The sequence below is a fragment of the Adelges cooleyi genome, unplaced genomic scaffold, assembly GCF_023614345.1.
Source record: "Adelges cooleyi isolate 19-005CV unplaced genomic scaffold, UGA_ACOO_1.1 ACOO_flye_CR_arks_rails_tigmint_CR_PRNA_30, whole genome shotgun sequence".
Taxonomy (NCBI): Eukaryota; Metazoa; Arthropoda; class Insecta; order Hemiptera; family Adelgidae; genus Adelges; species Adelges cooleyi.
The window spans coordinates 14,823,353-14,836,977 of record NW_026095971.1 but is presented as its reverse complement, the minus strand read 5'-3'; the positions used below and the strand labels follow the sequence as shown (position 1 = coordinate 14,836,977).

The 13,625-nt window shown below is 29.8% G+C and overlaps 1 protein-coding gene across 2 annotated transcripts; it reads left to right on the top strand.

Annotated features, from left to right (window-relative positions):
• Positions 1-1,064: 1,064 nt before the first annotated feature.
• LOC126838216 (katanin p60 ATPase-containing subunit A1-like) lies at positions 1,065-12,159 on the top strand. Of its 2 annotated transcripts, none has more exons than XM_050572431.1 (7): positions 1,065-1,221; positions 8,218-8,432; positions 8,552-8,657; positions 8,736-9,012; positions 9,717-10,039; positions 10,359-10,474; positions 10,565-12,159. In XM_050572431.1, the coding sequence occupies exons 1-7, from the start codon at positions 1,088-1,090 to the stop codon at positions 10,888-10,890; spliced, it is 1,497 nt and encodes a 498-aa protein (XP_050428388.1). In that variant the 5' UTR covers positions 1,065-1,087; the 3' UTR covers positions 10,891-12,159. The 2 variants fall into 2 exon arrangements, with proteins under 2 accessions (XP_050428388.1, XP_050428387.1); XM_050572430.1 differs by lacking the exon at positions 1,065-1,221 and adding an exon at positions 2,216-2,520.
• Positions 12,160-13,625: the final 1,466 nt, after the last annotated feature.

The window sequence follows — 13,625 nt, the reverse complement described above, 5'->3', positions numbered from 1 at the left end:
AACAAAAATATATCACTTATATTTATATAACGTGTTGTTACTGTTTAGTGTTTACTTATTATAGTGATAAAATATATTGCGGTGGAGTAGATTTCTACAAAGTACGATTTTTGATCATTTTAATAAAAATGGGTTATTATTAACGTATTTATAGGTATTAATACAGTTTTTATAAAAATACTTTAATAATTGTGATATAAGTTTCGCACTATTATTACTAATTTAAAAATGAACAAAATTATAAATGAGGCATTTTGAAGGTGAAAGTGTCAGCTTTCAGAATCTCTTTCCAAATCTAAAAAATATCAATAAGTTATTAATATTTTTATGAAAAATATCGCTCTATGAGAATCACCTGAGGTTGAAGCATTAGGCTAAATATTTTTACCTTCGTTTCTTCTTTGCAACATATAAAAGAAATCCTGGGTATAAAAGTAATAATTTTTTTGATGGATATATTTTTTAGAAGAAAAAAACTTCAGGACAATCTTGTCCATTAGTACATGACGTATAATTAATTAATATAATCTATTGATAGGTATTTGTAGAACAGGCTAACGATATTCGTGAATCGTACAACAATTATCAACCGTAGACGGGATCTATAAAACAATAAAATACTATTGTCTATTTGTACTTCGTAGACACATTTTTTTTAATTTGAATACATAATACATATTTACATCTAAGTAATTATTAGTAAAATGATACTTTGTTCAAGATGTGGCTTATTAATTTAAGTATCAATTGTTGAATATAATATAAGATACGTACGTTAAATTATATTTTACAAAGAAAATATAAAAACTTCATACTAGAAGCTCATGTATTTGTTAAGAATATCGATTCAAAAAAAAAAAATTGTACCTACCTCTTCCAAACTTTATAGTGCCATGAACTAGGTTGTTGTCCCAGTTATTTTTGTCGATGTTGTGTATTAATAATTCACTTACTCCCTCCTATTCATCATTTACAACAAGTTCATTGCACCTTATGATTAAATGTAATTTTCTTCCGTTCGACTGCCAAACCTTTTTTTTTTTTTTGTTAATGTTTATTCTAACAACAACTTACTGTCAAACACAACATGAAAATGGTAGCGGGTGAACAAGATGCAAAACACAAACGTAAAATCTTATCTTTTTTAAAACAACATCCTCATTCGTTCACTATTGCAAGTGGAGAAACGTCAGGGCTAGTTCTTCCTTCGATCAGCGAAAGGTAAGGACTAAAGATACTCTTAAAAGATACAACTAGTTATTACTTAGTAATTTATAGTTTATATTAGATTGGCTAATTTCGCTCAAGATAATAATTGGTAATAGCTGTTATTTTAATTATTCTAATTTAATATATAAGACCTGTATATTCTATTTTTTTTCAGTGGCGTTATTTCAGTTTTTGAAAGGGGAAGGGGATCTGAGTGACCGGCTCTTTTAATAGTAGGGAGGAGGGAGTGTCTCGTTAGCCATCTTCCAAATGACCCCACTAATTTGTTACTTTTTACATTGCTACAACTTTTTATCACTACTGCTTGGTAATTATTGATTGCTTTACACGTTCCAAACATCAAAATTACAATCAGTACCATTTATTCGTATCCAATGCAAATAGAAAGGGGTACAATTAATATATATTTTTTTAAATAAGTTTTATTTTTAAGTTGTCAATAAACTCTTTTCTACGTATATTAGTTTATAGTTATTCCTTATTTTTTGAAAGATATACAGAAGAGAAGTATTTAATATTGCCCATAAGAACACAATATAGTATAGATTTGAACTTACTCTATTATAAACTTATAAAAAAACTTATACTCTTTTGGTTTTTTTCTATTTCAATTAAGCAAGCTGTTTTTAAACTTTTGGTCAAACTTATTTTTAACATTCTTCTGTAGCACTGCATAAAGTGTTTATCCCCGATTCCTTTTAGCTAACTTATAACTCACATCCACTAGGCACTATCTACTTTAAACAGTATACAATTTGAGAAAAAACTACTTCGAAATTTTGGCAGTAACAATACTCAAATGGATCAACCCAAATTCATAAACAAATAAAAAGTTCAGCGTTCAGTTTTGTCGAAATCGAATAATAATAATAAAGAAAATACAAAATGACCTTCGTGTGAAAAAACATTTGCTTATTAATAATAATAATTCCGATTGATTTCTATGTTGCGTACCATTGACCTTATGAAAGATTTTATTTTGTGATATATTCACAAATTAATTTCATTCAGGTGCTTATAATAATATTTGCATGTTAAACTTTCTGAGGGGCAATGTCCCTCGTGCTATTCTGAGTACATGGTCGCGTACATCAGTTATTATATTTTACGTTTTCCGACAATGACCGATGTCCAAACATCGATTACACTCCCCTCTATAATAGCATATACTAGCTGTTATACCCTCAGTCGCCACAACAACGCCATGTCCGAAAGTAGCCGAAACGTCGAGTTCGAAATACAAATGACCGTTCCGGTCACCACGAGGCATTTGTACAAACTTCCATCCGGGTATGTTGACAGCAACCACGTATTATCTTTAAGTTATTACCTTTAATTAAATTTCAAGAAAGCAAAAAATTACATCTAAATACATAAATAAAAAAAAATGAGAAAGCAAAAATACACTGATGTAGCTAAATTGCATATCGAAAACGCCGACCAAGATAAAAATATAATACAGTATTAAATATAAATAAAGATTCACCCTTACATTCACTGCTAAGAAATATTACCAATGTTAAGATAATATAGTATATAGGATTTACTATAAATTGATGGATTGCAATAATTACTTTTATAGTATCACAAATAAATCGTTTAACTACTAATTACCATTAGTTAACTTATTATAAGTAGATACTTTTTTTAGTTATACATAGCTAGTTATTTTAAATATACTTAGTTTTAATTATTTTTAACAATTATTCGACTTTTATTAAAAATTTAATATTGGGAACATTTTATAAAGAACCTCTTTCATTTGTTGAATGATTATAAACACAAAAGTTATTATTATTTAAGAAAACGCTACACACCCGTAATTTACCCAGGAAAAATGGTTTTGCGAGGGACAAGTATGGTACGTATGTGGTATACAGTAATCGTATATAATTTTTTTAATGGATAGAGAAGAATATGCCGTAACGTTTTTATTTTTTTAGTAGCTTAAACACTAACAAAATTATTTAATCGTAAACATGAATTATTTTTACATTTTACAATTTGTCTATAAAAAAAGATTAAGTATAGACATAAAAAAATAAAACGTTAAGACATAATTAAAGTTCTTCTCTATACATTGTGAACATTTGGTTAATCTTATTTTAATACTAGCTCGTGCAAAGCAGTTGTGATGGGAAACAATTTGTATTTTATCCTAAAGAAATGATAGGCTGACAAAAAGAACAATTTAAAACGTATTATTGAAATAGTCTTATTTTTCTATGAATAATTTTTCTTCTAGAGTTATACTGCTTAAAGAACTCATACCATATAATAACTTAGGTTAAGTGGAATGATAAACGTCCATGTTTATGAGCTGGACGTATTACTTAATATGACCATTAATATACCTTTTGTGTTTTGGCCTCCTGCATCGATTTGACTTCCGTTCTCAAATTGTAAATTCTGTATCTTTCCGACTTAAGTACTTTTGCCGGGGGAAAATAGTAATTATTTTGATGGCATCTTCAGTGACAGTTTTATATGATCTTCCCCTATCCTGAGGATAATTCTTCTTTGGGTCTCGTTTAGCTTTTACCTTGTTTTTCGTATTTGAGTACATCGACCCATACTAGTGCGGCATATAGCAATCTACTATCGATCACAATGACTAAAAATCTACTCTTTCCATCGCCTGGTCCTACTATTCTAGACATTATTCTGGCTAAAACGGAAACGGCTGTAGGTGAGTTGCGGCCCGAGGTGTTGTTTACAATGTCGGAGACCGGATAATTGCGGCCCGGCAGTTTTCGATAGACGTATGAGTTGCGGCCCGTGCAACCTATTTTATCTTGAAATTTTTATCGCCAATTTAGTTATACAGGTGATTTTTTTAAAGAGATCCACTCAATATCCTATAGGATTTTATTTGTTTAACTACATTTCACCAGACGCGACGTTCCCTCCCCCCCAACATTTGGGCACAGTTAACTGCCAGCTACAACCGTACCACAAACAGCTGTGAAAGTTTACATTCAAAATTTAACGGTTCATTCTATACTAGCCATCCAAATATCTATAACTTCATTGATGTGCTACTTGAAATTCAATCCGAAACGTACATACAATTTAGAAGTAAAGCGAGAAAGAAGCGTTTATTAGAGAACAAATAACAAAGCTAGAAAACAAAGAAATCGGACAGTTTGAATTTGTCAAAACTTTAAGTTTTAAATTCTCTCAATAATACAAAAATAACCAAAATGACAACGACGGAACGCTCATTGGTAAATAACATGACCAAACTTGACCTTAACTTGACCAAAAAACACATTTTTGGGAGACAACTCAGCCAACCTCAACGTGGTGTCTCCTGGGTAACGCTAATAGGCTGATATAAAGATGTAATTATTATGTGGCCGCAACTCATACGTCCCTCTCATAAACCCGGGCCGCAACTCACCAACACCGACAAAAACAATCCTCATTGCTTTGTCTGATGTCAATTGACGGTATCGTATTTATGGTACCTGATTGACTTCTTAATAATCTTGTAATCATTTTTACATAGCTTTGGAATGCTATATGCTCGTTTGACAGTCAGGCATCAGCATTACTGCCTCGGTTTTATGGGTGGCAAAGTTCAGGCCATTATTTTTCAACCAGTTTGTAATAAGTTTCATTGATAAATTTGTGTTTTTCTGGTGATCGGAACTTGTCTTCGCTGAACCAACGTGTACTATCATCAGCAAGCCGTCGTACATCGTAATCTACAGAAGCGGTCCCAGTAAGACCAGTTTTCATGTTTTTAATTTTTTGGGTAAAAAGCTCACCATTAAGCAATGGCTGTATAAACCTAATATGATATTAGGTTTAATCCCAAATATAATCTTAACTACCTTAATTGACTCAAGTGTTTTACCAGATGGTAGCCTTTTTGCCGCTTCCACTAACTCTGATGTCTGGTAAATGGGAATTTGCAATCTGAGTACCTAGCCTCTGCATAGGTCGCAAAAAGCTTTATCAGTTATAAACAAGATACTGATCTTGTTTATATTCTCAAGTACGGAATGTAGTGTCTTAACTCTTATCTTCATTTTTTTGTTCACGATATTAAATGGAACCACTTCCACCTGCTTACACAACTCAGGCATTGATTCTTCAATCTTCTTGGCTTTTCCTTATGTTGAAACTAAGTTTATTATTAAATAAAAAGCCCTATCCACAAAAATATTTCACTTGAACTCGAATGCGTATTTTGACGACTGTAGTCTACTGTTAGCACTATTTCTAATTTTTCAAAACTTAAAAATAGTACCAACTACTTATTTTTTGTAATTCTGGATTTTAGATTTTTTATTCCTAAAATGCAGAATATGAAAGCCATGCAGGAAAATAAAAAAAAGCTTTAAAAATGCGTCAATCGTCAACAGTAAACAATACATTTTATACTACATACTTTAACAATTATAGAATTACAATAATCGCTTGAACTTAATAGAGAACTGTACACCGCAGTGCAGCTTTATATTTTACCATTTACTCGTACTATATAAAGTTATATATTTCTTAACACGAAAGCTAAGTCTTTATTACATTTTTGAGTAAATAGCAGTAATATCTGCATAACATTTGTATGCGTATTCAAATAATTTGTACAATGACTTACACTTATGTACAATATGTACTAATTATAAAATAGGAGTACAATAATTATATTATTCTTAGTTACTTGTGGTCTAGGCACCTCATAAAATAATGTTAAGGAACCCCGAAAAAAAGCGGATAAATTATCAAATATTTTTTTTACTACTTAGATGGAATAACACAAAGGTACAATACAACTTTATTATAAAAGGTAGGATTTTTACCTAAAAGAAAACATGCTATGTTTATCGATCGAGTTTGGGGGCAAAGGTCAATGGAATTACAAACACGCTTACAGCTAATTTTGGTATTTTCTTTTTGCTTTATTTCTGATGTTTTTAATATGCTTATCGTCTGTCTAGGTATACTTTTACCACGTTGTAAAGGCTTGCGTGACAACTGATTTTCGACTCATTTTATCATAATGTTAGATTTATTTATGTCAAATTAAGATTTGAAAATGCTACTTATAAGAAATATAATTTTTTTAAAAATGTATTTAGGTCGTTGATATTCAACAAAAATTATATACAAAATAATATTATAATTTATTATTCAATTGTTTTGTAAAATTAAAACAAAGTTCTTACACTGATATTACGTTTATTTTAAAATTAATTACTAATTACTTATTATTTAATGTCTTAATTCTGAGGATATAGTTATTTGAAAATAATATTATAGAAAATGTATTTTTAGAGCTTTAATTTATTGCATTGTGATTGGTATACTCTGTCATTTTAGGCAACCTTATGTAACCTTAAAACCAGCTTGCTCAACTTAAGGTTTTTATCACGAGTTTTTGTCAACCGTGGCAATGTTAGTTTTGACTATAACACTACATTATAAAATTTAATATGGACACCACCACAAAGTTTTTTTTTATCAAATTTGTTCACTAAAATATAGATTCATATTAAACAAAAATGAAAACTTATGTCCATAAGTTCACCCATTCACCCCCCAAGGCCCTATCGTTTAATAAAACAATGTTAACAAAATACAATTAGGTTTTTAAAACAAATCCTGCTTCCAAATTTTGCCTCTCCCTTTGATCCGCTTCTTTTTTCTTCAAAACCTCTTGAAAGAAGCTGGCCGTCGCGTTCCATTTCTCCTCCGACTCTAACATCTGTGGGACCATGGTTTCCGGAGAAAAGTTTCCGGTTGTAGATGATAAACTACTTCCCTTTTCTCTCTGTGCCCTTCAAATGTTAATTGTTATGGGCAATGTATAAATTAATTGTATGTCCAGATGATGTAGGTTACACTATATAACTAGTTAGTAGTTACTACATATATGTTTTTTTATTATTATACGAATAATTTTTCAAATAAATCTGTACCTTGGGTCTAAAATAACCAATTATAATACTCACATTTACAATAGCTTTTGGCAAATAAACATTAACATTTTTATTTCCATAAGAACATATTTAGCCCCTTAATTAATTGCTTAGAAACATGGTTTTTTAGAGAAGATAAACTGGATTACAATGTATACAAAAATGAGTTAATACCTTTGTTCATAAATGGAACTTGGCTTTTTCAGACAAGGTACAGATTGTGTTTCCAAACTTGAAACCATACAATATACATAATATTCAATAAAAATAAAAAATACATATCACTGTAATAAATAATATCAACATTTCATTTTTAGCTATATGTCACAACTTGTATTTACGAGCCGTTTCCATGGATACTTGTTTTTTAATATACTTAGAAACGTTAAAATTTCATATTACAACAAACAACATCCTACCACAAACTAAGCATATTTTATTATTTACTTATATTATAGTCATTATTTTGATTAATAATTAAGGTTGTGATAATATATTATTTTTACATTTAAAATGTCATGGCTATCTAATAATTCTTTTTTGAGCGATCCGTTTTTTCAGTGAGTACTTGCTAGTATCATTACTTACTAATCTTATAATATCAACTTCTTACTAAGTAATTCATAATTTCATTATTAAATAATTCCTATTCCTATTAATTTTAAGTATTTAAATTGTAAAAATTAATTCAATTTATTAAATAAGTTCGAAAAGAGTTAACTATTAATAGTTGATAGTTATACATATATTTATATGCATTTCATTTTACGGCGTAATGAATACAATTTAAATATTTTTGTAAATAAATCATTAATTTAGTTGTTTTTATAGCCGCACTCTTATTTACTAAAATAACAATTTATTATTTTTTTTCAATAATTATACATACTTTGAAAGCCCCACGAAATATATGTAAACAAGTATCTGAAAGTACCTACTTCTTCTATGTTAGAATTATTAACTATTAAGTGCATTTTCATACATCTGAATGAATATATTTTTATTTACAAACCAAACCTTAAAATTAGTAAAGAAAGATACTTGTTTTGTTAATTAGATCGTCTAATAATAGACCAACAGGATGGATAGTGCAACAAGAAGTAGCTCGAATGATGGATTCGTTATTGGATCCATTTTCATCATTCGCATCATTTTCCAAACCTGTACGACGAACAAACCAATCTTCAAAAAGATCTCATCTATACAGATCGTCGTCTCAACAAACACAAACAATGCAGAACTCAACACCTAATATAAATCGATCTAACCACGGTATTGAAATATTTGTTAACATTGCACTCATTAATCATACCGAAAAAACACCTATTTTTTTAACTCTTTGTGTTAGTTTTAATATTTACCGTTTAATTGAATAAACTTCGATAATTTAGACAATCATCAGCAACGAAGATCGAACGGACCATCAGAAAAGTGGGCTGCAACATTAAGAAGAAGTGATCCAGAATTACTGCCGGCTATAACAACGAGGAGAGATAGGTAAAAATTCTAATCATAAGCGTTTAGTAAAAAGTATAATATATATCCTCTTATTGTTTCGTTGTTGTTTTCAATTAGGTGTTGTTCACATCCCGGTGGATATAGAACAAAACCAGTGATACCTCCGTTAAACTCACAAGCACCATCTACAGCTCGACAAGCCGATCAAAAAAAACAAATCCAAAAATCCAAAGCACTCATAGGCTATGAGGCCCATTTAATAGATATAATCGAAAAAGACATTTTACAAAGGAACCCAAACGTACAATGGGACCGAATAGCGGGATTAAAGCACGCAAAAAATTTACTGCAGGAAGCTATGGTTTTGCCGATGCTAATGCCTGATTTTTTCAAGGTGCGTGTAGACAGGCGATATATTATATTGCTATGTATAACAGTTTTACTATACATAAAATGAATACGAAGACAAGGAAATTAAACTATGTTAATGAAATGCATAATATTACTTACCTAATATTACATTTACAAGTATACAACGTGTGATACTGTGACATATTTGTTGTTTAGTATACAATAATGATGCATCGTCGTATCGTATTCCTTCTAAACCGCCCGAGTCCCGACTCCTTATTCACTCCTTTCTACAATTTTAAGTGATCGAGTGATTCAAGTGTAAAATATGTGTTAACTTAAGTGAACCGTAATTCATAGTGGCTTGCACACATGCTCAAAAAGGTTAAATTATGCACTTATGATATTTCCATGAATGATTATTTTTTTTTTTTCAAAGACCTAAGTTAAATAATAATAATAAATTCGTTTTAAATAAACGTTATAAACTTATGCATTCTCATATTTTGTAACAGTTTTTTATTATTTAACTTAGATTAAAAAAAAGTAAAATAGATTCGAAAATCCGGCTAATTTGTCAAATCTGGAAAATAAACTGAGAAATTCGGATTTTGAACCTTTCTCTGTAATACCTACCACTATCGATCGTATTTATTGCATTTCTTTTACTGCTCAATTTTAAATTATTAGATTAACGCATAATGAAATAACTCTATAAACGTGATTAATAACCAGAAAATGTTATAGGGCATTCGGAGACCTTGGAAGGGTGTTTTGATGGTTGGACCACCAGGTACAGGCAAAACAATGCTAGCCAAGGCGGTAGCCACTGAATGTGGAACGACGTTTTTTAATGTTTCGTCGTCAACAATGACTTCGAAGTATAGAGGAGAATCAGAAAAACTAGTTAGACTATTGTTTGAGATGGCGAGAGTGCATTCTCCGTCTACTATATTCATAGATGAAGTCGATTCCCTTTGCTCCTTACGGGGATCCGAAGGTGAACATGAAGCATCAAGGAGATTCAAAGCAGAACTCCTTATACACATGGACGGTTTAAATTCAATTAGGTAAAACACTATAGTGTAACAAACTCATCTGAATAGTGTTTTATAAAGACAGAAAAGGGGGGCTTTCCGTTTCAGTTAATTATAATTAAGAAAATATTCGGTCATGTACCATCATGATTTTTGTCTCCGTTTATTAAGGGTTATATTTAATATTTTAGTGTTTTTTTTAAATGCAAGACACTAATAAACAATATATTTATTTATTTATCGTTTTCTTTAATCCTTATTTAACTCTCTAAACAATACCGTTGGCGTCTCAGATTGGTTAGGTTATGATTCCGATTGTACGTTGTATTAATGTGTAATTATTGTTCCATAGTGAAGAAGAAAACAGTCCGTCTATAATGGTTTTGGCAGCTACTAATCACCCTTGGGATATCGATGACGCTTTTAGAAGACGTTTCGAAAAAAGAATATACTTGCCTTTACCAAACGGTATAGTAATTTGATTACATTTTATGGTGACTCGTCAATTTCTCCTAACACATGCCAAACTGATATAATTTTATAATATATTTATTACAGATGAGTCTAGAATGGCATTATTGAAGTTATGCCTGGAAGGCGTGGATCTCGATGAATCGTTTGACTATCGATATGTAGTGAACAAGTTAAGGGGTTACACTGGGTCGGACATTGCCAATGTCTGTAGGGATGCGGCCATGATGGGTATGCGACGAAAAATTGTCGGCCAAACACCGGATCAAATCAAAAATATTAAACGAGCTGACATCGACTTGCCGGTAACTGTACAAGATTTCAACGAAGCAATACAAAGGTGTCGAAAGACTGTAACCAACCAAGATATCGAAAAATACCAAGCGTGGATAGATGAATTCGGATCATTTTGATTTTCCAATGTTACCAAGAATGTGCAAAATCTGTAATAAAAACAGCAAAAAATATGATTGTATAATACAAAAAATAATCCGTCCATGTTAAACATTTATTTTTAATGATTACCTATAATAAAACGAATGCATGTGTTTAACGTTTCCTCTACTTAGGGGATTTCGTTTTTAAATAGGATTCTGGGTTGTGATTCAAATTTGAATACTTTATTTTTTAATTTTAATATTCGTAAAATTCAAGTCATTGGTTAATTAAATATCCAAATACTTTAAATATTGAATACATTTTTAATTAGACAATAATTTAACTATAAAGTAGTACTTTAAAGTAATGAGAAAAGGCGTACAGAGCCCGGAGCGGCAAGTCTTAGGGATGGCACAATCTTACCTCATAAATTATTTAGGTACATTTTTTAACTATTTATAAAAAAATCGAAATATTAAATTTTAAAGCGCAATATTATAATTACTGTTAATTAAGGTAATGCAGAGTGCATAGACTGCTGGTTGATCATTAAAAAACTCTATTTCAAATACATTTTTAAAAAACCAACACAGTCCAAACCAATCAGTCTAAACCAACCTAGTACAAATTTAATAACGTAAAAATCGATATAGATGAAGTTAGAAAAGTTCGGATGAACTAATTATTAAATATTAACGTGATTTCATCGCATACGAACGCTTCGATGTGAATCTGTGCATACTGGACCCCGCTGGTAATTTTTCCTCGCTGTGCTTGATTCAGGCTTTGCTGGTTTAGTCAATACTTCGTTTGTATTGTAATTAGTTTGAGCTATGTTGGTTAACACTGTCCTGGGTTCTTACTATTTGCAGATTTGCATCAAAGCGTTATGTTAATGTTTACGTTTACGTTAATTTTATTGTGTTATATTTCACATTCATATTTAATAATAATTTTACTCAACTTTGCCGACTTCTTTTGTAGGTATTGAATTATACGGTGCTTAGTTATGATGTTCTCGGCTTAGTTTTCTACTTCACTTTTTAGTTTTTCCTTAGCTAGTTTTATTATTGTGCTGGCTTTTACTATTCACAAATTCCCAACGAAGAGTTTGATTGCGATAAAATCACTTTCAGATTTAATATATTTTGACTTTATCCCATTTTCCTAACTTCTTACTATACCTAATGGTTTATGCTGTACGAGGTTTAGATTTATACTGTTCTGGTTTAGACTATGATAGATTTTACAGTAGGTATTTAATTTTACTGGTCTAGTTTTTTACTTTTTGTTATTTTTGTTGTACTGTGTTAATTTACATCATGTTGATTTTTACTGTACAGCTCGATTTATACAACATATATTTAAGAAACGTTAACATTGTATTATTTTTACAGTTTAGTAAAACGTTAAAAAGATGTGACAATGCATTATAATTTATAATTAGTATATATAGTATTGTATAATAAGGTTCTTCTTAGCTTAAAATTTTATACGGACAGAACAAGATGAAAACAATAAAAAATGTTATTTTTACAACATGATGCAATTTTAAAAACTAACTAGACGCGTTAAATAAAATCTGATTTGTTTTTAATTGTGTAGTTTTGTCCGAGTTTTTAGCTGCCCTAGGCACCGAATGACCTAAGAAAGGCCATGTATTTTACGACTGGGTTCAAAGTTGAATAAGTTCATTAGACATTACTCTCTTTTTAAATTAGACACACGATTAATTTTTTTAAATTTCACTAACTTGCTGCAATTACTCGAAAATTCTTCAAATGGAGTAAACTTTCTCACTTTTACTAAAAATGCTTTTACAATAAATAAACAATAATTCTTATTTTACTTTTAAAAAGTGTATTCAAATTATTAATATTAGTGACACTATTAGGATTTAACTTTTATGAGCTATAAATAAATAAGGTATATTAGGTTGGTTATAGCCAAATATTTTCGTGTACCAAAATTTAGTTTTCTTTTTAAACACGTGTTTCCCGTATTTGAGTTTTTGGTTTAAACTTTAACTAAAAAAATGTTTTAATATTGTCAATTGAAGAGCACAGGGGAAAACGGTAGTAGTCACATTATGAATTTTTTTTTTTCAATTTAAAAAAAACTTTTCTAGTTTTTCTAATTTTTCTAGTTTTTCTAGTTTTCCTGGTTTTTCTAGCTTTTCTAATTTTTCTAGTTTTTCTGGTTTTTCTAGTTTTTCTATCTTTTCTAGTTTTTCTGGTTTTTCTAGGTTTAGAAGATAGAAAGATAAAAAAACTAGAAAAATTAGAACAACTAGAAAAACTAGAAAAACCAGAAAAACTAGAATAACTCAGAAAATTAGAAAAACTAAAAAAACTAGAAAAACTTTTCTAGTTTTTCTAGGCTTAGAAGATAGAAAGATAGAAAACAAGAAAAACTAGAAAAATTAGAAAAGTTTTTCTAGTTTTTCTATATTTTCTAGTTTGTCTAGTTTTTCTATCTTTTCTAGTTTTTCTGGTTTTTCTAGGTTTAGAATATAGAAAGTAGATAAACTAGAAAAATTAGAACAACTATAAAAACTAGAAAAACCAGAAAAACTAAAAAAACTAGAAAAATTAGAAAAGTTTTTATAGTTTTCCTATCGTTTCTAGTTTTTCTAGGTTTAGAAAATATAAAGATAGAAAAACTAGACAAATTAGAACAACTAGAAAAACTAGATAAACCAGAAAAACTAGAATAACTAAGAAAATTAGAAAAACTAGAGAAACTTTTCTAGTTTTTCTAGGTTTAGAAG